This window comes from Gallinula chloropus, assembly GCF_964237585.1.
Source record: "Gallinula chloropus genome assembly, chromosome: 5".
NCBI classification, from domain to species: Eukaryota; Metazoa; Chordata; class Aves; order Gruiformes; family Rallidae; genus Gallinula; species Gallinula chloropus.
The window spans coordinates 18,545,606-18,572,963 of NC_140090.1; the positions used below are offsets into that span (position 1 = coordinate 18,545,606).

Here is a 27,358-nt window from a genome sequence, read left to right on the forward strand (position 1 = left end):
CATGGTCACAGATGCTTTGGGGTGTTGTGCCCCAGCATGGAGTCATCCACAGCTCCTTTCAACAGTCCCTTCAACTGGACTTCACATTGGAGTTCCAGCCTGTCCAGTATAGCAGCGCAGAGATAGCAGTGATGTCCTGGCTGTCTGCTAGCCCAGGTGCATCTCCATTGCTGTTCTCAGAACATTCCCAGGCAGAGCACAGTAAGATGGGAAGCAGTACAGCGCTACAGCAAGCAGTGGAAGCAAAAAGCAGCCACTAATGAGCACTAGTCTACTATACAGTAAAACAACAAGCCCCATGGCAAGCACGGGAGCATGCCAATTAAGAGCTAAACATCAGTAACAGCTATAAATTCAATCTAGCACATTCAAATCAAATCTGTCATTATCTTGACCTCATAGAGCCTTCTGTTGGGTGCCTAAAAGGACTGTTGTGGTTTAGCCCCATCCAGCAGCTAAGCTCCATTCAGCCATTTGCTCTCTGCACACCCCCGGCAGGATGGGGGAAAGAATTGGAAGAGTGAAACTGAAAAAAACTTGTGGGTTGAGATACAGACAGCTTAATGGGTAAAGCAAAAGCTGCATGCACAAGCAAAGCCAAAGAAGGAATTCATTCCCCACTTCCCATGTGCAAGCCATGCCCATGGAAAGCAGGGCTCCATCGAGCATAACAGTTACTTGGGAAGACATCCGTCTCTTCCTTTCTCCTCCCTCAGCACTTTATATGCTGAGCATGACGTCATGAATTATGCCTTTGGTCAGTTTGGGTCAGCTGTCCTGCTGTGTCCCCTCCCAATTTCTTGTGCACACTCAGCCTACTTGCTGTTGAGGTGAAGTGAGAAGCAGGAAAATCCTCAACTCTGTGTAAGCACTGCTTAGCAGTAACTAAAACATCCTTGTGTCATCAACAGTTTTCAACACAAATCCGAAACACAGCCCCATACTGCTTCTATGAAGAAAATTAACTCTCTCCCAGCCAAAACCAGCACAATGATTTCTGGAATTATTAATTATGGAAAAATAAGGTGTCTTAATTTCCTCCTCTGTTACAAATTATGGATGCTCTTATGAATTATAAAATATATTAATAGGAAATCAATATTATGAATATTTTGAATGTGATTCATTATCTTTAAGAGTTAATTCTGCTGTACTTTAGCTATGTTTCCAAGAAAAAAATAGCCAAATAACAAAAGACTAGTTGTTTGGTTTTGAGAAACATTATTATTAAAAAAAAAATTGTTCAACAGCTAAGAATAGAATTGCAGTAACTAAGGTTAGAGTGCAGTGACAGGAAAGTCTCTGTCAAACGGGGAAAAAAATCCCCGTGAAGAGCTTTTAGATTGTAATTTAATATACTTTCCCCAGGTTGACCTACACTTCATGAAAAAGATACCACCTGGAGCTGAAGCATCAAACATCTTAGTTGGTGAATTGGAGTTCCTGGACCGTGCGGTTGTTGCTTTTGTTAGGTTATCTCCTGCAGTGCTGCTTACGGGACTAGCTGAAGTTCCAATTCCAACAAGGTGCAGTTGTATTTATTTCTCTTCATGTTTTTCTGAGCACCTCATGGAGATAGGGTGAAGTGCCTCTCAGTTTTGTCATTTATTATGAATTTGATTCTTTCTTTAACAAAGACATCTCTTAGAGATATCTTTCCATTTCTCCTTTAAATGAAGTATGGGTATATTCAGAAACATGCTCTTTGTGCCTGCAGATAATCATTCTTTGCAGAAGCAGAAAAGATAGCTTGTTAGGTTGCATTATGGAGTTTATTCTGTGCAAACTGGTAATATTGCAGGTGAAATACTAAGGTGAAACATCCAGCTTCTTAAAATATTTCACCCGGAATCGAAACTACTTGTGTGGTACTGCATAACTATGTCCAGAAGGAAAAAAATAAAGAAGGAATTGAGTAAGGAGGAAAACAAAAAATCAAGCTGTTTGATTTTATTGACTAGAGGTAGTGAATGGATGACAAGTAAATATTCTCTAAAAATGACATTGTAGATACTTGCATGGTAGTGAACGTGACTTTTAACCATATTTTTTATTAGATTATTTTTCTCAGTTAAACTTTTTCAGATGAAGCATTTTGTTTCTGAGAATAAATTCTGATGAATTAAAAAAAAAAAGTCTAAAATAGAGTTTGTAGTCAAGTAGAAAGCATTTAAATAGATCTCTGCAGAAATATTGTTTTCTGCTGGGATTGATTCAGATCAAAACTCTAAAGTCATTCTCATATCTGAGTTCACTGACTTAACAGTTATTGCAGTCTCTCACTTCTATTTGTGCATCTTTGTACACAGATTCTGTGTCTTCCCCCTTCCCTCTTCTAGTTCCTATAAAAGTAGAATTCCAACAGAAGGCAGCGGTGTATCCCAGTTGTTTGTGACACTCAGGCTGGAGTGTTATGCTGTGAAATGCAATGCTCAGATGCAGATCCTTCCTCCTAGTCAGAGAAGCAGTATAAAATTTTCTTTTAAATTGTAGTTTTGTATATGATGTTTTTGTCTTTTCTAATTTTTGAATGTGTATAAAGGGGCATTGAGGGACTTGAGTTAGCTCTGAAAAAAACTTGTGAAGCCTTTCCTCATAACCTCCCCCAATTTCCCACAAAAACCAAAATCACCAAAAGAACATATTTCTTGATTTTTGGCTAAAACAAAAGTTAGGATAACTATTATTATTATCATTTTTTGCAGAAATTCTTAATGTCAGTCAAAAAATTTGTCTTTTCCGTTTTACTAAAACTTGAAAACTTCATTTGTTTCTTTTGAATCTATTGTCTGTATTTTACAGAAGCTTACTAGCCCCAAGCCTAGAGTAGGTACTGTCTAGAGTACTAGGGGAATAAGAATGATGTAAAAATTATTTCTGTTCAGGGTTAATTTCACTTTGCCAATATTGCAGTGATAGCTACTTCCATAAAATAGTTGATTCTGTTGAATTAACAGAATTAAATAAATTAATGTTAATGTGTTCTGTACATAGTTTATAATTGCATATGTTTATGTAAGCGTTATGTAAGGAAGTCTTGATAGTCTCAATCAAGTCTGACTGTGAAACTTATATTTTTGGAAGTTATTTTTGCAATTTTTCTAACCAGAGCTTCGTGTTTAAATGCATGTGTGAGGATCTTGAAGGAGATTATATATAATATTTGTCTTAGAGGTTCTTCTAGTCCAATTTTAAATTAAGTATTTCTGTAATTTGTAGAGTTACTTTCAATCCTCTATCCTTTACAAGTTTGTTTATTTTCTATTTGCAGATTTTTATTTATTCTTCTTGGACCACTTGGTAAAGGGCAACAATACCATGAGATTGGAAGATCAATTGCAACATTAATGACAGATGAGGTATTTCTAGTCGTGGTTTGGTTTTAGTGATTTTATACTCACTGAAGAGGTCTGATAGGGAATCTCCCATGTGAAATTGTCCAGATGAAATGTGGCTAATCATCATGATGATGCGCAAATAGTTTTCTAGTTCATTTCATGATCCTAGATTATGCTGCCATAAGGAGATACCAAAATGAGAAAAAAATATTCACATGCAAGGATGCTGTCACTGAGAACATTCCATTTTTCATAGTTACTTTCCAGTAGAATTGTGTTTCAAATTGTAAAGTCTCTAGAACCTTTAGCATCCATAAGGATATTTTTCCATAGCAGCTGGAACTTCTATGAAAAATATGTATTGGAAGCTCTAGTCAGTTAAAGCTGAGATTGTTCTTTGGTAGAACTTTATTATGAAGTGTGTTCTGTTTCAGAGAGAATGGGCTGTCATGAAAAATATTATGAAGAGTATTCCTTTCCCCATCTCTTTTTTTCCTCATACACTTTCACATATGCTTTTCTGTTTCTCACAGGTGTTCCATGATGTTGCTTACAAAGCAAAAGACCGCAATGACTTGGTGTCTGGAATTGATGAGTTTCTTGATCAGGTTACTGTTCTCCCTCCTGGAGAGTGGGACCCAACAATTCGAATAGAACCACCTAAAAATGTTCCCTCTCAGGTTTGTACACTGTAAAATTCAGATACCTTTAAATGTGATGAATTTTGCTAGGTAGTATTAAGTCTCATTAATTTAGCTTTTAGTAGAGTCACTATATAGACATTTTTGTTCATTTGCTTTAAGACAACCCTGGGCTTGTAAGCATAAAGTATAGAATTATAGAATGCTTTGGGTTGGAAGGGATCTCAAAGATCATGTAGTTCCAACCCCCCTGCCATGGACAGTGACACCCTCACTAAACCTGGTTGCCCAAAGCCCCATCTAACCTGGCCTTAAACACATCCAGAGATGGGACTTCCAAAACCTCTCTGAGCAACCTGTTCATGTGATGACATTTTGTGTAGTGCAGTACTAGTTTTCTCCTGAATAAAGAGAGTTATATCTAAAGATCTTAAATTCATGGGTAATGGGTCATAAGCACCCTTAATTATTCTGAACAGCCATGGTTTGCTTTTGTTCTGAGCTTATTGCAAGAATTAAAGCAGCCTGGCATGCCTCTCTTTAAAATGTTTTCTGATACAGGATTTTAAATTACTTAAGACCACAATTCCTTCTACTATTTCCTGTTATAGAACTCTACAGCTTATGAAGAGGTTATATTGATGAATCTGACAATAAAATTTGCATTTTCAGTCTTTCAACTCTCAAAGCCTGTTTCCTCTGCTAAAATTATGTTTTGGTTGCCAAGACCCATGAGAAGTATTTTTTCCTTCTGGTAGGAGAAGCGTAAGATCCCAGGAGTGCCAAATGGGACTGCAGCCCACGGGGAGGCAGAACAACCTGGAGGGCACTCTGGACCAGAACTGCAACGCACTGGAAAGTTAGTGAAAACATATGCAAAATCTTAAGTGTTCTAAGTGATGCACTTCCAAGGGAATTATAATGGTCTGGTTCTCCCTCAAATGACTGGTTTGGCATATGATTTTTTTCAGGCATTTTTCCTTATTAACTTACCACATAGCTGAAAAGGACAATAGATGCTAATTGGCAGAGAGGGGAAAGGGTAAGATTTGAGTTTCCACATTGTATTTAGTGCAAACTCCTTTATTTATAAAAGTCAGGCTTCTGTCAAACTTGATGAACGTTTCTTATTTTTGTACAGCATGAAGGAAAAGTTGGGAGTAGTCTTGTGCTGTATATCATGAATGCTTACAACTAGTTTGTAGCTGAATTTCTGGGTTGTGTGGCTCTAGCAATTCTTTTTTATCTCTGCAAGCGGTGATCTGTCCTGGTACATGAGGCTATGATTACCATGGTGGCTGCTATATACACACCTCAGAAGGAAGAATTTGCCCCAGACAATCTAATGTGGTATGGTGTAAGTGCATCAGCTGTCAGTGGTTGCCTTAGTGCAGTGTACTTGTGCAATAGGCTTTCCTTTTACTGTGTTGTCTCTTGATACTTCGTTATCATTCCTACCTGCATAAGGCTAAAGATGCAGCTGTGATGTTGGTGCACACAGTGGGGCAGAGGAGATAGTGGCCAGATGGTTCACTGGTGAATCTGGTAATGGGAAGCTTGAAGTATTCTAATATTTAAGAGATGGTGGCACTTCATCCTGTTTATCCCAGCAACATCTGATACGTTGGGTGCCTGCAAGAAAAAGAGCATTGTGGGGATATTTACTTTAACTGGGAGGTATATTGTAAGGGGGTGTATGTTCCTAAGTATTTGATTATATTGAATGTAGTGTAAATGACAGAAGGTGACAGTACTTTTACAAGGAAAATTGTGGTCTACATTAAATTCTGCAATAGTCTGTGACAGGAAGAGGTTCTCAAATAAAGAATGTGAAGCTCTATATATCAACATGTGGGCAAATGGGCACTGTGTTAGCACTCTGATTAAACAAATGCAAGGAATCATTTGTCATAATAAATAAAAGTGGTTTATGCATGAGAGGTAACAACTTTTCAGAAATTTTGGGTCTGGATGGTTAGAGGAAGATTTTATAAAAGAAACATACAAATTAGTTTTTAAAACACAATTTCCTGCTTAAAGTTATCAAGGTGGGGTTCCCTGAAACTTCTGGAAGTATGTATAATTTGATCAAGGAACAGTAGCTTCTCTGCAATGTATTTAAAGCAATACTGTGGAAGAAAGTTTGATATGCCTTTTACATTATTTTGATCTCTTCTATTTTTTTCTTTTTAGATTTTTTGGAGGATTGATTTTAGATATAAAAAGAAAAGCTCCCTTCTTCTGGAGTGACTTCAGGGATGCTCTCAGTTTGCAGTGTCTGGCATCCTTTTTGTTTCTCTACTGTGCTTGCATGTCTCCTGTTATCACATTTGGTGGTCTGCTGGGAGAAGCAACTGAAGGTCGTATAGTATGTGTTAAATCTGAACTTTTAAAACAAACTTAAACTCATAGGTTTGTGGTTAGTGTTTTCTTACTATGGCATGAATCACCTTTAAATATTGGTGCTTCAGTGTTTATAAGGCTACTGACTAAGATATTGCAAAAAAACCTGTTTGAAAATTTATGGACACTTCTCTCTCTATCATATTCAGAGTGCAATAGAATCGTTGTTTGGAGCATCTATGACTGGAATTGCCTACTCTCTCTTTGGTGGACAGCCTCTCACTATCCTTGGGAGCACAGGACCAGTTTTAGTGTTTGAGAAGATCTTATTCAAATTTTGCAAGTAAGTGAATATCATGATATGCATCATCCCTCAGTTGCTGTTAAGTAAAGGTAGACTCTGGTCCCAGAATTCCAATATGTGCAGAGGAAGATCAACAGTTTGTTTTGGAGTGCGCTGCTTAGGCTTTTGGAGCTTGAAAATTACGGAGTGAGTGAGACAAGTGAATTGGTGGTAGTGCAGAAAGGTTGGTCAAGGCTTTTATTGATTGTTTGAAAAAACAAACCTGTTTTGAAGGGAATGCAAGCTTCAGGATGTTTTTTTTGTTTTCAATTGTATAATTTTCTACTCTGAAACAATACATTTAAATCTGTTGTTTATCTCAACCCTAGCTCATGTAAAAGCTCATTCCTTGTCAGCCAGGAATTAAGTGTAATGTTAGTGGTGCCAGCTTTCAATAATCTCTTAATAAAGGCCCTGCACTTCCTCCACCTGAACACAGAAGGAGGGGTAAAGCATCATGCCAGAACAGCATATCCCCACATTTACATTAGTCTGCTATACATGGTATACCTCTGCCCCAGTGTGGGTAAAAATTATGTCTGTGTCTGAACAACCATCATGCTTCTCTGCAATCCCCTACTTTTCTGCTTTGTTTCTGTGACAGGGACTTCTGCACCATGAACTCGTGAACAACATAGAGTATGGGACCCCACTTAGCACCCCAAAAGCTTTTATCACCTTCAGGTGGACCATTAATTTCTCTGTGATAATGTCACGCAGTGTGTTTGGGGCTCTATTATCATATGCAGTAATCACACAGGATTTTGATGAAAGTTGTTGGCAGGTGTTGGCTGTAAACAAGGCAGGATATGGGAAAAAAACTGGTTGGACACTATACAGTTCATGTGTGTGACTACTCTAAAAGCTGCTCACTCACTTCAGAAGAAATAGAGTTCTTTGTGTCCTGTTAATTGGGAGGAGAGCTCAGGTCAAGAGGTGACTTGGCAGTATATTCAGTTCACAATAGGTAAGTGATTTCTGATTCAGACTGTACCCAGAACTGCACATCCCTAGGCAAAGGAAATTTTGGAGCTGCCTCTTCTCCATATACTGTGGCTGCACAAAAGATAAACTCTTTAATTTTTTTCTTTTTTTTAGAGAGTATGGGTTGTCATACCTTTCTCTGAGAGCCAGCATTGGACTGTGGACTGCAATCCTGTGCATCATCCTTGTTGCAACTGATGCAAGTTCCCTAGTCTGCTACATTACCCGGTTTACTGAAGAAGCTTTTGCTTCTCTTATCTGCATAATTTTCATTTATGAGGCCTTAGAGAAGCTGTTTCATCTCAGTGAGACATACCCGATCAATATGCATAATGATTTGGATCTGCTGACAAAATACTCGTAAGTAAGATTTCTTCTGTTAACTCTGGGGGTTTTTATGGGTTATGTTTCCTCTGTGAGAAATGCAAACCAGTGCACAGTAGAAGTTTGCAGTAGTTGCAAACTTAACATGTGGAAGTTATTGAACCAGGCATGATGCTGGGATATGGAAGTAGTAGTTTCTGTAGGTACAAGCAGTACATGTTTACTGAAGTAAAAAAAGATCTTGACTTGGAGTTTGGAAAAGCTTACACACATTCTTCTTGGAAGAATAAATAGGAGTTGGAGCTTTAGGTTTTTATTCACATTTTTATCTAATGAGGTATAACTCAATGATCTTTTATTGTAACCCTGTACTTCTGATTTATAATATTTTATTGCGTGTTCAGGCAACATTTTTGTATTGAATTTATCTGGTTTATTTTCCAAATTGAAATATTGACCTATCTAAAAAGAATATAATTTGTTAGACCTCCTTTGGTTTAACCTCTCTGGCAGTTATAGTTCAAACTTAGAGAACTGAAATGGATTTGGAATTATTAGGTACTTCTCAGTGGTGATTGATTTTGTCATAATCAATGTGTTCTTAATAGCATGATTTTTAATCCCTCAACTTAAGCAGCTTTATTGTGGACTTTTGACAAGTAGTATTCTACTTGGGGAATAGAAAAGTGAATGGCTTTAATCAATATAGTTTTATTTAGAAGGAAAAACTCATAGCTACATTTGTGATATGAGAGCAAAACCGTTCTTCTAGTAAAGGACAAGATCCTCATCTGTGTTGAGGCCAATTAAGCCTGGTCACCTCAGCAACTAAAGTGTCATTAAAAAGCATTTTTGGAGAAGATCCCTCTCCAGAAATGCCCGTGTTATTTCACTGAACTCATTTGAACCCTCTGCATGAGCTGGGTGGGGCCCAAAAGGAACAATGCTTGAACAGTGCCACATCTTCTGTTCACTGGAAAAACAGGAGTGTCTCAACCAAATGTCTCATTTGCATTTTAAACTGGGAAAAACAGAACACAGCAACAGAGAAAACATTTGAGCTTTGTGTATGTTATCACTAGAAAAATAGTTAGTAAATCCTGAATCTGTATGCACATTATATACCTTAATACAGAGAATGAGTTAAATTGTCAAAACTATAGTTCTTTTCTGACATACTCTCTCATCATGCTGAAAAAATATTTCTCTTTAATAGTTTAATCAGCAGACAAGAGAATATTGATTTCCAGAGAAAGCAATAAAGATCAAGAATAGACCATACATGCAGTTTAGGTGTTATCCTGGTCTTATTTAACTTCCCTTAACTTCTATGTAGTTGTTATTTTACTCTAAAGGCTCAGTATTTGTAATTCTTTTCCCTTTACTGCTTTAAAGTAATAATTTCAAAGGGAAAGAGAACATGATGTTCTCATATAGTTTTGAAAAACAGTTATTGAAATACTATTTTAAAAATATTCAGAAGCCATTTAGCAGGCAGAACTGAGATGTTAAAATATTTAATAAGCACAAATAGAAATACAGATTCCTGGGTAGATAGCTTTATTTGTGGTTAGCTGAATCCTGTGATGCAGCTCGAGATTTCAGAGGAATAGGATTAGCAGTCTTGCTTGTGTAGGAGTACAGTGATAGGTATTTCTATATTTTATGATAGTGTTTTATCACCATAGTCCTTATGTTTAGAAATAAAATGCATTTGATTTTATTTTAAATTTCATTCATTAATCAGAATCCTAGATTGATTTTTGAAGGGGGGTGTTTACTTGCTGCCTGCCCTTAGTAACAGTCTTCATTGAATGTAGAATGTGCAGAGCAAGCAGAAAGGTAAGAGAGTAGCAATTGTCATCCTCCAATTACAGCTATTGACTTGTCCTGTTCTGCAGTGTTTGAATATCAGCACAACAGTGTTAGATTTTCCAAATCTGTAGGACAAATGTCGTCTTTGAAGAAAGATTTGACCACTGCTTGGTGGTTTCAAACACATATATAGCTATCAAAGTTATTTGATATAATAGTTTTGTAGTTATTCATGGGGTCATCACTTCATACTTATTGCTCTCAGTTATTTTTTCACTCTGTGTAGACAATACAAATAACTTGACTTTTAAATTATTGCATTACATTTAACTTTAGGTATTTATGTTGTACCTTCTGCTTGCAGCAGTTTTCCAGTTATTATCAATATTGTGTCCATGGCAACTGACCCCACTAATACAAAAATGACTAGCTGTAGACACAGTTCTTATGGGATGCAGCTTATATTTTTTTAACTTAAAACCTGATTGTTGGAGGGACCTTTATGCATATTGATTATCTTGTAAGAGCCCATCTGCCAGTTCCAAGGATCTGTGCTTTGAACACAGCAAAAGGGTAATTCCAGGCTCTTCTGTTCTCTCCTCTCCCTGTTCCTTCATGTGAGTTTTTCTTAGTTCTTCAGAAGTGACCCTGATGGTCTGGTAGAAAATAGATGTTCTGTGTTGGAGCAGCTCTACATCAGCTGCCCGAATGACTGATGTTTTCACAGCAAGCTTGGTACAACCTGAACTTCTTGGGTTTGTTGTGCAGGTAGACATGTATTACTGTGTTCTGACACAGTGGCCATTTACCCAGAACGTGAAGGTAATCATAATTGCCATTCCCAGAGGATCATCATGGGACAAGAGATTTCAAGTAACCCACAGTTAATGTTGGTGCACATATCAGTTCCAGAAAGCCCTGAAAATAGAAGATGAATAAGTATAAAAGCTTACTTGAAATAAAAATCTCATTTTTGTGCATTTGAAGATAGGGAATATTGTTTTCACAAAGAATTAGGAGCATCTGACTCCAGTCCTACTTGTAGTTTAAATGGGGAACAAACTTGGGCTGAAACTGGTCCTGTCCTTAAAGGACCAGCGTACTCTGATACAGAAGCTAATTAGTATCTGCTGTTTTGCTAATTAAAACAGCTGTTTGCAGTTTCCTCTTTGGGGATTTTAAAGACAAGTTTTTAATTGTTAGTAAAGCCTTGGCAGTTCTTTAATTAGCAACGGGTGAACTTCAAAAGGTTGAGCAACTCATTTCTCTTTGAATGCTCAGCCAAAGCCTATGTAAAACTTTATCTTGCATCTGAAATTCTGTGCTAGAAAACTCAGGGTATACTGTAAAATGTCTGTGTTTTCTGGTGAAGACATGAGTGTGACCCAGGAAAAGTCATTGGCATGCTGTCTTTATACTGTCTTTTAGGGTACTAGAAAGAGAAAGAAAATAGTAATTTAAAATGGTTGGTATTTCAACCAGACTGGAACCTTGTATCAAATGAGAAACAAAACCCATTCTGTACTTTAGGTGGGTTTGAATTCTGTCATAAACAATTTCTGTTGCAGGAGTTTGATGTAAAAGACTGTGCTACACGTGTCTCCTCTTACATTTAAGAGTATAGGAGTCATTACTAGTATCTGCTGTAACAAACAGTAGAAGAACATTGAGAACAGTTGGGATTTTTCTGGCTTTTTGTTTGGTTGGGTTTGTTTGTTTTTTTAATCAAGCAGATCCAAGTATTTGAAAATCAGCTGAAAGTCCTCCTAAAAGATGTCTTAAAAGTTCATATTTACTATATTAGGTAGAAGATTTGAGTTTGAGCTTGTAATGGAATTCTGTCTCAAAAAGACAGACATATCTTTTGTTACACGAACTAATTAATATGGAACTAGACCTAATGCATTTTTTACACCTTTTCTTTCTACTTGTTTGTTACTCTGTATTGAAATGTTGGCCCTGATCATCAGGTAATACACTTGCAGGCAAATCCATTCAGCATTCATATGTTAACTTTTCTTAAAACAGTGTCTTTACAGTATGGATGATAAAGAATAAGGCATTTAAGAGCTAAATCGAAGGACAAAGATAACCTGATTTTCAGTGTGCTACCGTGCAGCATTTTTTTTCTTTTTAGACTGCATTGTTTTGAAGGAATTTAAATACACTAGCTGCATTGTTTATTAAATAAAATACACATACTTTTTGGCCTGGGCTTTTCTTTCTTTTTCTTTTTTTATTTTTTTTTTCTGTGACCTTTTTGTATTTGTCATGCCATTAGCATTTGTAGGTTGGCATAGCAACTCTCTTATTTCTGCATTCTCCTCCTCCTGCTTTTTCCTATTCCTATAACAAGTGTATCTCCAGTTAGTGAATCCTGGAACACTGATGCACATCAATTTTAATGTGTTTATTAAATATTAGGATATAATTTTTGCTGGGAAAGGAGAGCCCTATGTCTTGGTGAATTTAAAACAGAGGTTCTCAAAAGGAAAACAAAATAAGCATTGTGGATGAAAGGAATGTGATTTGGAAAGCAATCCGGTTTTCTTTAAAATACAAGCATTTTAAGATAATTATCTTGGAATACAGAAGATCAATTATTTCTCAGTGTGAGGTTGCTTGGATCTTGGGACTTTATATACCTTTTGCTTTTTATTAATTCTTTTTTCAGAGTGATGAATTCATGCTGTTTTTAATAATTCTTTACCAGAAGTTACTCAATTATTAACAGATTACATTGAATAATTTTAAAGTGGTTTCTTGGCATAGTAATATGCATATTGCAATCTGTCTTGGTATTGACATGCACTTAAGCATTAGGAGTAGAAAATCCCACTCTGATGTAATGAAGAAGCCAAGATCATGTCAATCTCAGTATTTTTTTGCAGGTTATAGAAACCATTACTTCTAGAAGGCATTGTGAAGATTAGTTTTGTGCCTACTGCTGTTTGCACAAGCAAGTTTTAAGTCTTTTGTTATCTATATAACTCAATATAAATACATTATTATTAGATGCTCTCCTTTGGAATCAGATCTCCTTGTTAAGCAGTTCCCCACAACATTCAGTTTGTGGTTGATAGGTGGCCTACACAGTGCCTTCAAATACTAGACAGGTTTATGTAAAATCCTGGGGTGGTTTTGTTACAGTACCTTTATGCGTGTTCATACACCGCACCTGAATAATGAAAACTCAAGCTGACCATATAGCATTATAATATATTACAGTATAATATTTCTGTATGAGTGTTGTACTGGATCTTCTCCTCAGGTGCCTGTTGTTTTTTTAAATTTTGGAAGCAGTGTGAAGCAACATCCTCAACTGTTTCCAAGTGGAAGCTTTCAGATGAGTTGTCATAATCCCACGTAATTTCACTACTTTTCTGCACTTCAACTTCTACATATGACAGTTACATACTGTAGTACTGCTAAGAATGCATGGACTGCATACTGCACCAGGCAGACAATAAAGACCAACTTTTATGAGTGACAGTCAAGGTTTACAAAACTACAGTGTGATGATAAATCTGTTTCTTAGATTTTCCCATGCCAGAACAATATTATTCTCCTGATGTGCTATCCAAAGAAACCTGATTCTTTGAAATTTCTTCACTATAATATTAGTTTGCCTCTCCCTGCTCTGATTTCTCTCTCTCTCTCTGTGTATGTGAAATTGTGCTTCTGAGTACATTGTCTAGATACTTTTATAGTCTTTTCTATTTTCCTCCTCAACTTCACCAGCTAAACTATATAGACTTCAATTTTAGAGAATATATGTGGAAACCTACTGATGTTCATGATCGTCAGAGATGGGCTACTTAACTTAATGACTCAATGGTCTAATTCAGGATGGCAGATCTCATGAATAAATGAAGAGAATATCTTGTTTTGCCGTGACAGCTGTGCTTTGAAAGGGTTTGTGATACTGAGAATAGAACATAACTGACAAGTCCTTTTCCTATCAGTATTAATTATTTTGTTTCCAGTCTCTTTTCCACTGAGACTTTGATTTCAGTGTTATGAATGTTGACGTGAGAATGAATATGGTAAATATGTCAGGCATATACAGGTATTGTAGGTATGGGACAGCATGGAAGTGATATTTTTGATGTCCCCTTCCCATAGCAGTTGTTAGACATACAGAAAGACTCTGCAACTGCCCATAACTCACATGAAAACAGTATATTTGGAGACAGCCTAAACATGCATAGCATTCTGCTATTGATGTTCTTTCCTTCAGCCTTTTAAATGCAACATAAAGAATACTTACGCATATATTCAAATGCCTTTTAAAACAGAATTAGCAATGCCACCTTCCATTTACAGTTTGACTTGGGGATCTTAAAGGTCTTTTCCAACCTAAATGATTCTATGATTCCATACCATCTTCTTACTCTGTTATGTGATCAAGTCACAGTACACTTATAGTGCATAATCTGTGTTTTAGGGGAAAAACGTCCTACTCGTATTACAAAATATGTGTTCTGATATTCAGTGAGACATACTGTTTAAACAAGCACATTTTGTAACTTACTTGTCATACTTGCCTGTTGTTTTTTTAAAAAAAATAATATAAATATTCATATTGAGCAAATCTCATTCTTTGTTTTAAATGAGCCAGAAAGAGATTTTGCCCTTCTAGAAGGGGGAAATGCTCTGTTGGCTAATCCTGAAGAAGCTACAGTTGCATCTTTTATATCTCAAATCCTTAGCTAGTATAAATAGGTGTATCTTGTAATATATACATGTAGGGAAAACAGGAGCTCCAAAATAGTGCCTCATAAATTGGATAGAATCATCACTAGTCAGTGCCTCCTAGTCTTGAAAACAAAAACATAGCAAGGGATGAATGGTCAAGAAGCTTCAAAGGAGCTGCACCATTTAAGTGTGTTCTATTTACTCATAAAAGCACTGTGCAGTGCTCTTGTTCAGGGTTCTTATAGTGGCTGTAATGGCAGCAGAATGGATTAGCACTGTGCTGCATGTTTATAAAGTCTGTGTGGGGAAGAAGTTGCACATGACAGTTTGAAGAGAAGGAAATTGTAAAGATGAATCTGAAGAATCTGGGGCAAGGGGTAGAAATTAGAGGCATTCCCCCACCAGTCCTGGGTTAATTTCAATTGAATAAATAGGCCTAGGGAATAAGTTTCTTGTTTTGTGGTAAACAGAATGTTACAGTCATGATCAAAGTGTTCTTAATACAGAAACTTTCACCTGACTGTTGTTGAGCAACAACGTTTATCTTTTAATGTGGATCTACAAAGGTGAGGACAAATATTCACCAACTTTACATATAAAATAGCAGGTTTCTTATTTACTAACCCATATTCCCTGCCTGTTGTCCAAATAAAGAAGGATCATATGGACCATCTTTTCAGTGCTATTAAGGATAGTAATAACTCTTCCTTTTGGGGAACAAGGAACACTGCAGGTTGCTGGAGATATCCTGAGGCTGCTGTTGTCAAGTTGCAGCTCTGATCTTCAAAAACAGGAAAAACTGTAGGAAATCCTGCACATAGTGAAGTTATGATGGCTGCCTCAGACTAATGAAATTTATGAAATTGATACTTAGGAAACAAAGGCAAAAAGAGCTAGGAAATATATGGTGAGATGGAGAGGATGAAGAAGGCAAGGGGGTGCCATCAGTACTCTATACTGCCTGTTGCAGTTGGGTTGGTGCTGAAGATTTAGCTGAAATCTTGATCCTCCTGTAAGAGGGAGAGCGGTACAGGCTCCAGAGGATACAAGTCTGTCAGCCATTTCTAAAATTTGTTATTTCTAGCCTACCTTTGTGCCCCATCCTGATTTGCCAGAGATTTCTTGAGCATCTTGGAAGATGTAAAGACAATACATACTCTTTGCTGTGGTTATTTTTCTTGTTTTCTTGGGTTTGGGCTGATACTTTTCTGGTACTTTATCCTTTTATCAGTTCTGATCTTATGGTTCTACCCTTTGCCAGAAGACCGTCTTGTCTGAAATGAGTTATTAGTCTACCTCAGATTTACAAGCCACTTTATAATAGGCTTTAAATACCCTAGAAGAAAGCAAGCTCCACTGATTTTTGCCTAGTTGCAAAATAAGGACCTTCTAAATAGAGAAAGGAGTGACTGGTGTATCTATCAGCCTCCAGCTGCTGTGAAAACAATGACAGGAATCATCCTAGACCCTCTCACCCATCACTCCCCCATGAAAGCTCTGACTGACCTAGCCAGGCTAACTCAGTTCACCCGTGCTGGCTGCTTGGGGAGGTTAACTCCGTCCTGGCCAGAACCAAGATACCTTATTTCACTAATTCGTGTTTCTCCTTGTAGGTCAGTTGTGTTGGGAAATAGTCATCATTGAAGCAATTACATCTGTAATGAATTCTCTTGTTTTGGTAGATAATCCTATATGTTCTGGCAATGAATGGTGCCTCCAGTTGTGTTTCTGGGGCTGGACAGGGACTATCTTACTATCTCACATTTCTGTGATGTTAAGCAATTAGTTGGATGCTGCAATAACATGATATAAACTCATATAAAAATGCCAGTGTTGCCAGAAGACATGCAATTATAAAAACAATATAGTGTTATATCTTCTTGGTAGAAACCAGGACCTAATCTTTACAGTTGGGGCAAAATTTTGCACCCATTCAGTGACAAAAGCTGAGTGCAGGGTGATTTGGTCTGCATGGGTGGTCTGCATATGTCACTGCATGCTGATGAGCAGTCTGCTGTAGGTAAAGGCTTGTGAAAGTTGGTAAAGGCCAGATTGGAATGCCATGAAGAGGGAAGTGGTAGAAATAAACAGGATGATGATCTCAACTGAAGGTGAATTTCTTGAGCTTTATTAAACTATAGCTTCAATTAGCACACTTCTGACTAAGGAAATAGAAATTTTGACATCTCTAACTTTTAAATGTAATTTTGCAGTTTGCAGCAAGTGTAGCTATGCCCTGTACATGCACAGTCTTCCCTTCTAGTGAGAAAGTGACTGTGATTGAACAGCCCATGTCACCTTGGCCTACTGCAATCAAACCCCAATGGGCCACCACCCAGCGTCTGGCCAGTCTTCGATCAACGATGGACATCAGGGGGCAGGGTGCTCCTGTGCTCACAGGAAACAGTAGTAACCTGAAATAGCCACCTCTGTATTGTTGCATGAACATCAAATACTCCCTGGCAATAACACAGACATACTGTTTGTTGACTTTATTATGCTACCGTAGCTCACCAGTAGTGATGCGCTTCATTTAACCCATTTTGTAGTATTATAAACTATGCATTGAACACGCATTCTGCACTTGGGGCCTGATCCAAAGCATATTAAATATGTTTGAAAGATCCATCTACTTCAATGACTTTTGGCTCAGACCCTCTATTTTTTCTGAACGCTGTTGCTTCTTTTTTCCCTGCTTTTTTTTTCTTGCTTTTTTTAATTTTCATTTTTGTTCATGGGCTGTAAGGGGTTTTTCTGTCTTTTATAACATAGATGCATTTAAAATAAAAGCAAGGAGTTGCACAAAGACAACATTAAATGCAGATGTTGTCACATTAATAGTATTGTAATTGAAATACACTGGCACTGTTCTGTGCTCATAATGTAGGTGGTAGAATTTCTTATGTAGGAAATATGAAAAATCTAGATGAGAATTATCATTTTGTAGAAAGACACACAGCCACAGAGAAAATATGTGTTGAGGTGAATAAACTGATACACGTCTAGAACTGGAACAGAAATGTATGCTTAATGGCTCTCTACTGTATAGGCAGATGTTACCCTGTACCCATCTACTCATGAAAACTTTATCAGAAGGGAGAGTGCAGAATTTATTTGCAAACATCATGAGCATGTTAAAATACTAGCAGGTTAGATAGTACCACAGATTTTTAAGTAGGATTAATTTGAAAAGAACTGCAAAACACACGTGACATCTTGGATCCTAGAGTATCCTGCATATGTTGAAGGCTTTGTGAAAGAAAAAGCTTCCCACAGTTGGTTCAGAGGCTTAAAAGACTTAACTTTGATGTAAAATTGCCTGTTTGCAGTATTTTCCTCCCACAGTGCCTCATCATGTTTTGTATGTTAAAATACACAATGTAGAATGAAAAACATGCTTTTAAGGCAGCTGTGGGGAAAGGAAAATCAATGGGCACAAAAGTTCACCAAGTCTGGTGATCTTGCAGAGCCCTGACAGTTGACTGGGCAGTGTGGCAGCTTTGCATGCAAAGGCATTCTGGTAAAGGGAAAGAAAGAGGATACAGACTGCGTTTGAGACATGGATCAGCCTGGAACAATCCACAGCATCTAATCCCTGTGTAGGGAAGTGTTAAGTGTAAGGGGATGGAACATGATTGACACGCTTCAGTATTACAGGCTTTGCTCAGAAGTATCAATGGAATAGGAAGAAAATAGATGGAAAAACTTGGTCTGGACAGTAGTTTAAATATGTCACATTATGTACTATATATGCATATGCACCTCACGGCAAATATAGTCCAGTATATAGCACTAGCTACTGAACTACAAACTGCTTCAAAGCATGTCTCTACTGGATTCATTTGAACTGAAATTACCTGGCAAAGTAGAGCACAATTTCACTATGTCATAAAGCTGATAATTTGGATTAATATCTGAAACATCTTTAATTATTAAGGAAAAAATACAATTTTGTCTTTTCAGATGCAATTGTGTGGAACCAGAACATCCTAGCAATAAAACCTTACGATACTGGCAGGACTACAATATATCAGCATCTGATGTGCCATGGGGGAACCTAACTGTGTCCGTAAGTGAAATATTGGAACTTAATAAATAAAGGCATAAGCATAAAGAATTTTCTCTCTTGTACTGCAGCAAATATACTGAAAAAACGCCATTTCTCATAATATTTGTTCAAATAAAGCATAAAATATACTTAACAAAAGTTAGTATAGACTTGTAGCATTCTCTCCTTTTGTAAGCATTCTGCAGCCTTTATAGTACACATTGAAGTAAGTGTGTACATTTTGTGCCTTCCTTGGGAAACTTGACACACTAGCACAAGAGCTTGACTGAGATTAAGTCTAAACATGTCAAATGACAACCAATTTGTCCTTAATTCTGCCAGATGGCAAAACCAAAGTTCCTTTGTGTAGAAAGACTCTAGAAGTATTTATTTCCCCTAAAACATTCTTACAGATGTTTGGACTATAAAAGAGAGGAAGGGGAGAAATTTTTTAATGCTTTCTGTTCAGTGACCAAATTTCTGCCTTACGTCGGCCTTCAGTGTTATGTATGTCTTGTGTAATTTTTTTTTTTCTTTCGGGGGGGGGCTGGGAGAACAAGCTACAGATAGTTTGAGATCAAGCCACCACTTTTTCTCACAAATGTATCATTTCATCACACAGTGCATAAGACCCCAAACTCCATTGTAGGTATAACCAAATGAAACGCTTAAAAGCCAATCCAGGGGACTGTTTTTTCTTTCATAGGCAGGAATGCAGAACTGGTGTCTTCCTATCATGACTTAAGCAAGAGCTTCCTTCCATGGCTGCTCTCTCTTGATAGGAAGGCCTGCTCCTCAACTCTGTTGGTGTGGCAACAGCAGAGAGAAAGTTGAGAACTGCTGGCCTGAGGGATTCCAGCAATCCAGAATGAATATTCTCAAAATTGCAGCACACTCTAAGAGCATCTGTGCAGGGGCAGACTCCTCCTCTCACTTTCTCAGATCTCTGACAGTGTTTTTCAGAGTACATTTGCAGCTGAGGAGATTTAAAATAACAGATTTTGTTTTAACTATAAATGTAAAAAACCTGCTGCATTATATAAAACCCTTTAAAACTTCTGTAAAAGCTTGTTACCGAAATTTGAGTTTACATGGGTAGCAATATAACTGACCGACTTTTCCCATGAGTCTCTGGAGTTGTCAAAGAAATAGCTGAAGTTTTTCATTCTTTCATGTATTTATTTCTTGCAAATATCATCAGGAAATGTCAATTCTCCTATTTAGAGAATTGCAGCAGATGAGACCTAGTTGCCTATAAATATTTGACTGGTCTCATCCCAGTATTTCTTTGGCGGCTTCTTCCTTCCTGTTGTGCCTTGTGTAAGAGTCTCAAGTTTCTGAAGATCTAGATTGGCTCTTTCTCTTAAAAACAACAATACGACCAACTTTTTGTTTTTGTTTTTGTTTTTTTTTTTTTCTTGCTATCTATGACAAAACTAGCATGAGTAAAGTGTTTATTCTGGTGGTGAAAAAGTAATTTTCAGTAGGATATATGAAGACATTCACCCCTGTGCCATTCCAACATCAAGGTCCAGCTCAGGCCAGGCCAAGTTTTCTGTTTGATGTCCCAGAATCTTGAGAATTTCTTCTGGATTTCCTGAAAATTTTTTTCCCCGCCCAGACCCTTTAATTCTGAAGTCAGGAGTGCATTATATTTGCCTCAGATTTACTGCTACATCTATAAAAAGTTTTGTGCTCCTTTTTCTCACAGTCATCAAATAGCAACTGTAGTTTTTTTCAAGTGAGTCTTTGTTCAAAGCCAAAGTTTTTCATAATGCATCAGGCCCCATAGTCTTGTGGCATGAGCCTGATATGAGCCAGGGAACCAGTTCATTTGATACTAAAAAATCCTGACCTGGCAGGATACTGCGGCCTGGAATCTCTGATTCTGTGTGCTGCCTTTCTTTTTTGCTTTAAATGTGGGGAGGGATTTAGGAAGGAGAAGGAAAAGATTGCAGAGTCCAGAGGTAGTAGCTCATTTTTAGAGCTACTCTGTTTCTTTGCTTATTACCTTGTAAAAAGTGTGATTTTTAACTAAGGATGGTACTGGAGAATTGCTAGATATATTTTCTACTGCATCAGAATATTTGATTGTGTAATATATTGAATAGAATTCAGTGTTACAGATTTTGGGTTTTACTGCATTTTATCAGATTGTGGAATGTGCTGCCCCCATGTGGTATTAAATGCATTGGTCTCGTGCTGAACATTCCAAGTAGCTTTCTCTTGAGTTGGTCTGGGAAGTCGAAATACAAAATCAGTTCTTGAGTATGCACCAGGAGCAACCTTTCACTTGGTAGATTTTGAACTGCACTTTCTCTCTTGGAAGGAATGAGGAAGTGCAGATCCGTGTTTGTAAACAGAAAATAAATAAAGGTTCAGTTTGAACTAAATCTAGTTTTACATTAATGACTTTATGGTATTTTTTAGTGACTTCATTTAATTCTGGTTAAAAAAGAGACTCTCTTGGGGAAAGTCTTCTATGCAGACTAGATACAAATGTTAAGAGTTTAAGTTTTTAAACCAATAAATACCTAAAAATTATTTTAATATTTCTAGTAACACAATCTGCTTCCAATTTAGAAAGTAATTGGAAAGAAAAGAAATCAGTGCAAGCATGGATATTTTTCACAGCAATACTAATTTGCTCTCCCTGGTAGGAATGTAAAAAGTTTCATGGAGAGTTTGTTGGACGAGCCTGTGGTCATCATGGCCCTTATGTTCCAGATGTCCTCTTCTGGTCTGTCATCTTATTCTTTTCTACAGTAACGCTGTCATCCACACTGAAGCAGTTCAAAACTAGCCGGTACTTCCCAACAAAGGTGTGTGCCATGTTTTTGATTCAAAAGTTGTCATTAGTTGTGTGTAAGCATGAATTGAATCTGCATTGCAAACGGCTGGTGAAGTGGACAGTGCATCTTTTCTGTTAGAAAACTGGATCAGAGTAAGCATGGGTTTAGCTGTAAACACAAAATGTCTTGAAACAGTGAAGAAAAATAAATTCTAAATTACACATGAATGTTTTAGTTACTCTTGTAATTTCTCTCAAAGGTACGATCTGTTGTCAGCGATTTTGCTGTCTTTCTCACTATTTTGTCCATGGTTTTAATTGACTATGCCATTGGGATTCCATCACCGAAACTTCAAGTTCCAAATGCTTTTAAGGTAATTTGTTGATAAATGCACTGCCGTTTTTATTTTGACAAAGTAATGGGCTGTAGTGAGTTTATTATATTTTTTCATAATTGGAATAGTATTTTGAAACTTTTATGTTCATCAAGTGCCATGTAACCTCTCTGATTTGTGGCCCGTCCTCACCCATCAGGCCCATTCACACTCCTGTGTGAAGACCATCCTAGCTCAAATTACCCAAATTTTAGATTACTGTAATGTTCATGGGTTCCTTCCAAATTTTGGGTTCATTGTGTCACATGCAACCAAGTGTGTGTCTCAGATTATTTTATTATATAAAACTTATTTTCTGGGTATCATAGGAAGTTTAGCATTTTTCTGTGCTCTTATATCGGTTGATTTTAAAGGAAATCATATCCCAGTAATGTTTTTGTATGTATTCTTTGAAGTTGAAATGTAAACAGTTCTTAGAGTTCTGACTGTTCATGCATGACTGTTTTTATAGCCCACCAGAGATGATCGTGGCTGGTTTATTACTCCTTTGGGGCCTAATCCTTGGTGGACAGTGATAGCTGCCGTAATTCCAGCCCTGCTTTGTACTATCCTTATCTTTATGGACCAGCAGATCACAGCTGTCATTATCAATAGAAAAGAACATAAACTAAAGGTATTCAGTCACATAGTTCTATTTTCACTGTTGTTTGCTGCTTCAGGTTATGTCTTGTACCTTCATCTACTTGAGTATGCTAATTTATTATGTGTTACATAGCACCCTTTTAAAATGTTACGCATTTTTGCTTTTCATCTGTGTAGTACCTGTGCCCTGTGTCCATGATTTGCTGCCTTACCTAAGTCTTTATGAATGTGATTTGGAAGAGAGATTCTGAATCATGAAGTGCTATCCTTTCTGCTTTATTAGAAGTATGATACCTGTTCACCTAAAGAAAAAAAGTCTGCATGTTAATAATTTCCTTAAGTGCTGTAATATTAGTTGTGTCTTCAGATATTGACAGTACTAATACAATGGATTGGATTTTGAGAAACTATTCAGAGGTTATTTTGTAACAGCAGATTTTTTTTTCCCTCTCTTCATCATTCTCTGGGGTTCTACCCATCTTTTTTTTTTAATGCCCTTCCTATCTTAAAGAAGGGAGAAGAATAAAACAGAGCTTCAGAGGCACAATGGGTTCTTAAAACAACATAGGACAACTTCCTGCTCTGTTCTCTAACACTTTAGTTGCCTACAGATGGAGAGAGAAAAAGGGACATCACCCCTCTGAAAAACTGTTGGGCAAAATCTAGCAGCAGGTTTCTGTACATGTATATGCAGCGAGCTTAGGCTTTTTTTGACATGCTTTTAATAAGCAGCAATCCAATCCCAAGTTGCTTTAGCAAATGCATTTGCAACCTTCACTTTGCACTGCCTCTTCTTGGATGATTGTGACATTTGATATGTTCTTTTTTTGCCCTCTTTGTCAGCCTGGCTCTTCATGTCAATCCATAGCATTGCATGTGGTTAACTTGACAGATGCAGGAATTTGCTGCCAAGCTTTGGAATGTGTTTTTTCAGCACTGGCATCTGGGAGTCAGATGGTCCTCCTGGCTGCCCCCTTGTCTTGCTGCGTTTTAGTTTTGCTGGGGTCTGGTGTAGCATCACCTGTTGCTATGCTTCCTTTTCTTCCCATATGTCAGGTTCCTCAGATCATGTATGAATGTGAGGAAATGCTCTCGGATTCTGTATGCATTAGCAGATACATTCCTCATAAATGTGTCAGAAGGTAAAAAAAGGTGTCTCTGTTAGGATTTAGAATTAAAGTCTTTCTTTGAGTGCATTGTGTATGTAACTAATATCTGTGTTTGACACTTCTCTGAGTTTGTCAAGACGTGTCTTGGAGATAAGGCTCATAGGCACTTTTGGGGAGTGAGGGAAGGTTGCTTGAGCGGATTCTTTTCGTTTCCTTTATATGAATTCCCCTTTTTAAATAATGTAAGCAAATAAGATGGCATTTTCATTTCAATATGTGGCTTACATTTTCATAAACCCAGACGCTTCCCATTTTAGAAGTTAAAGTTGTCTTCAGAAAGAAATGATTTGTTTGCTTCCAACTCGTTTTCCCCTCTTTTTTTATACATCCCATAGCAAATTCTGAATAGTGCACATTTCAGCTTTTGGCAGTCTCTGTAGCAAACCCTTCCAAGTTTAGTTTAGTTACTTTTTTTATGTCAAAAAGCATTTGCATGGGTTTACAGGCAAAATTATGGTTCAACATATTCACATTGTTTGCATGAACATCACTGTTTCATCAGACCGTGACACTGGATTTGTTGCCATATTGAAAAATGTTGTGGAGATAAGTAACTACCTGACTTTTTAAAGGAAGATGGCCTGAGCTCCTGCTTGCAGCTGTATGAATACTTAGTAAAACTGAAAAGAAATACCTCTCTCAGTTATGGTATCAAATATCTCTACAACCAAGCACATTTGTCCTTTTCAAGTCCATGTTGTATTTGCAGGCTTTTAAATGTATCCAAGATTCGGCCAAAAGAGTTTCATCCACCAGTAGAAAAGCAAAGCAGCATCCTCCTTTTGGTAAATGTACGGATTATTTGACTATTACAGAGATGATCCAAACCCAAAGGTTTTGTACCGACTTCTCACGTGAATATTTATGATACTACTTTAAAGTACTCAATAGGCAAAAAAGTAAAACAGTACCCTACAACGAATATTATTTTATAGGTTAATGTAGAGCTTAATTATAGTTTAATTCATCTTAATTTCTCTCTATCTGTTCTCAGATAAGATGAAAGTATGTTAGTGAAAACTCACAACTACCGTGTGCCTACCATGTATAAAAACTTCAAAAGGTTCAGTGTGGGATTCTGGTACTTTATAGCATAAACTGACTTTGCAGTTGTTAAGAATTTTTCTGTAGGGAAGAATCAAAATACATGTTTTTCTGCATCCTGTATAAGGATGGGTGAAGCGTCTATTAAGATTAGTGTAGTGGAAAGTTGGCAGTGCAGCTGCATGTTCTTAAACAGAAGAGATTTAGCTAAGGCAGAAGATGTATGTGTTCTATGTTGTCTTAATAGTATCTCTTTCATAAGCAGGAAGTATATTTGGTGCCCATTGTAAAGTGAATTTGAAATACATACACTTAAATCACAGCTGTAAAGAGTCTAATAACATGAATAATTTCCTGTGAACTAGTAGGAATTCCCCTTAGATAACCAGTTTGCTATCATCACTGACCCAACCTGGATAATACATAGAAGAAAGCTATTTTTTCCTACCAGGCACCGTTTTCTTAATTGTCGCTGACTGTTCATTAGGAATGCCTGCTGAGAAACGTGTTCTCCTTAGTTCAGTTGTCATTTCATGTCTTCTTGCTGTCATTACTGTTTTAACAGAAAGGATGTGGATACCATCTCGACCTACTCATGGTGGCAGTCATGCTTGGAGTGTGCTCTATTATGGGATTGCCATGGTTTGTTGCAGCCACCGTCCTCTCTATTTCCCATGTGAACAGCTTAAAACTGGAATCAGAGTGCTCTGCTCCAGGGGAGCAGCCGAAGTTTCTTGGAATCCGGGAGCAAAGAGTCACGGGGCTCATGATTTTTATCCTTATGGGCTCATCTGTCTTTTTGACAAGTATTCTGAAGGTAATTTGGGGAAGTGAGGAAAAGCCACGGAATACTGCACTGAGTATTTCACTGTCGTTACCATATAACTTAATGAGTGCCCTTTGCAGGAATCTTAGTAACTAGCACAGTGTTACACAATAATAGTCTAAAGTGGAATTCCAGTTTTGCACAATACAAGGGCTAGAGACATGGAACATATTTAAAATAAAAACCTTGTTACAAAAATTTGGCCTGACTGAAGTCAAAGGGAATTCTGCCATTGACCTGTAGGATATGAAGGTTCACCCTTTGTCTCTACGTTGGCCTCATGACGAATTATCATGAAACAAGTTATACCACTAAGTACATTTATTTAGAAAATTTAAAAACATTTTGTGGTTTTTGGATAACTTAAAAATATTTTGACAGTTGTGAGAGAAGTTCCAGGGTTCATTTCTTGGGAATGAACACGAAAATTCTCTCATGCTGCCTGAAAACTCAACTCAGCTCACCAGCATCCTGAAACTGGTGCCTAGTTACATGCAATTATAATACCATCTATAAAAATACTTACTGTTTATAAGAATTACACAGCCTCTCTGAAATCAGTGAGAGTTTTGCATTTGTTTTGTAAGAACTTGCACTTCTCAGTAGTATTTTATTAAGTATATCAAAACCCCTTGAGTTTGAAAACACTGAACATGTGTTACGTGTACTTAGTATTTAAAAAAGACACTTATCTATGAAAATAGTCCTTTACCCATACACTGTATACTGAGAATCCAAACATTTAAAATAGTCTCTAAGAAACTGTCATTCCATAGAAACAATTTACCCATTTTTGACTGTGTACAGCACAGAACGTTTCTTCTAGCGGTATGAAGGGTTTTGTGTTTGTCTTGAACATTTTTATGAGGATTATAGCTTTATTATTCAGATGCTCTCCTGAGCCATCTTTTAAGTAAATAATTATCAATCAAACATTAATTTTTCATGTAGTTCTGTTAATTTATTAACAATAAATGAAGTATATTGCAATAACTGGCCATGAAAGAAAAATGAAGTTATCGAGCCAGATTCTTCTTTCACTTTAAGCTCTGAGAAACGTTATTAATTTGTAATTGAGTGACTCTGAATTTACAACTTGTCTGATTAATGCAGGCATATGGCACTTTGAATTTCAACTATTTAGAATGTCTTTCTAGAAACATTTAAAATTGAATGGTATTTAATATGCTCTTTCCTTTCTCTGCTTGTTTGTGCAGTTTATTCCTATGCCAGTACTTTACGGCGTATTTCTTTACATGGGTGCTTCATCTCTAAAGGGAATCCAGGTAAAATGGATTTATGAAGAGTGTATTACTGATGATGCTTTCTGTAAAGTGTGTAGCTATTCTTATTATATTATTTTGTTATCTTTTTGAATATAATCTTAAAGGAATGTTGCCAATCTTAAATTCTTGAAAGTGACTCACTTAAAAGGAAAATGGATTCTCTTTAAATAGAGTATTCCCTTTAGATAATGTGCCCCAATTTTTTATATTTTAGGTGGTGATTGTTCTGTTCCCCCTTGTTATCAAGGGAATTTTGGCTGAGCCTAAAATCTGATCAACAGCTATCAGGATCTCTTCCCTCTCCCATGCCTCCCCATTCACTTGCTTGCCTGCTTGAACTTTGCCTATATGAGGCTTTGGCTAACTTGGCTAAAACTAACATAGGTGAGATTTTGAAGATATTTCCTGTGCAAATAAATGCCCCAGCCCAGGAATTGGAACTGTTGCAGTTCCCATGTTGCTTAATTTCTTGACTCAAGGATGAAGGGCAAGTCTAGTGGAAGGGCAGCATTCCTGCAGTACCCTTAAGCAGGAACCCTGGCAGAAGCCAGGCACTCCAGTATTCGGGTCAGAGTTGGTAATGGTATCCTGTGTACCATTTCTCCTGGATGACTGCAGTTGTAAATGGCATGGTGTCAAATCCTTTAGCCCGTCTTACATAAACACTCAAATTGTTGATATACCAAGGCAACTGAGAAAGAACAATCACCTGATGCACACAAATTATACAG

The 27,358-nt window shown here is 37.1% G+C and overlaps 1 protein-coding gene across 3 annotated transcripts in view; it reads left to right on the top strand.

The window, feature by feature from the left end:
- Window positions 1-27,358, top strand: part of SLC4A10 (solute carrier family 4 member 10) — a gene marked incomplete at both ends in the record, with an annotated part of 154,965 nt that overhangs the window by 115,130 nt on the left and 12,477 nt on the right. For all 3 annotated transcript variants that reach the window (XM_084265222.1, XM_084265223.1, XM_084265221.1), the window contains 13 exons: window positions 1,369-1,526; window positions 3,272-3,359; window positions 3,872-4,018; window positions 4,738-4,838; window positions 6,173-6,347; window positions 6,532-6,665; window positions 7,764-8,009; window positions 18,450-18,555; window positions 21,195-21,356; window positions 21,586-21,699; window positions 22,172-22,333; window positions 25,081-25,332; window positions 26,559-26,627. In XM_084265222.1, the coding sequence (XP_084121348.1) occupies window positions 1,369-1,526; window positions 3,272-3,359; window positions 3,872-4,018; window positions 4,738-4,838; window positions 6,173-6,347; window positions 6,532-6,665; window positions 7,764-8,009; window positions 18,450-18,555; window positions 21,195-21,356; window positions 21,586-21,699; window positions 22,172-22,333; window positions 25,081-25,332; window positions 26,559-26,627 (1,914 nt within the window). The remainder of the gene's footprint in view (window positions 1-1,368; window positions 1,527-3,271; window positions 3,360-3,871; window positions 4,019-4,737; window positions 4,839-6,172; window positions 6,348-6,531; window positions 6,666-7,763; window positions 8,010-18,449; window positions 18,556-21,194; window positions 21,357-21,585; window positions 21,700-22,171; window positions 22,334-25,080; window positions 25,333-26,558; window positions 26,628-27,358) is intronic.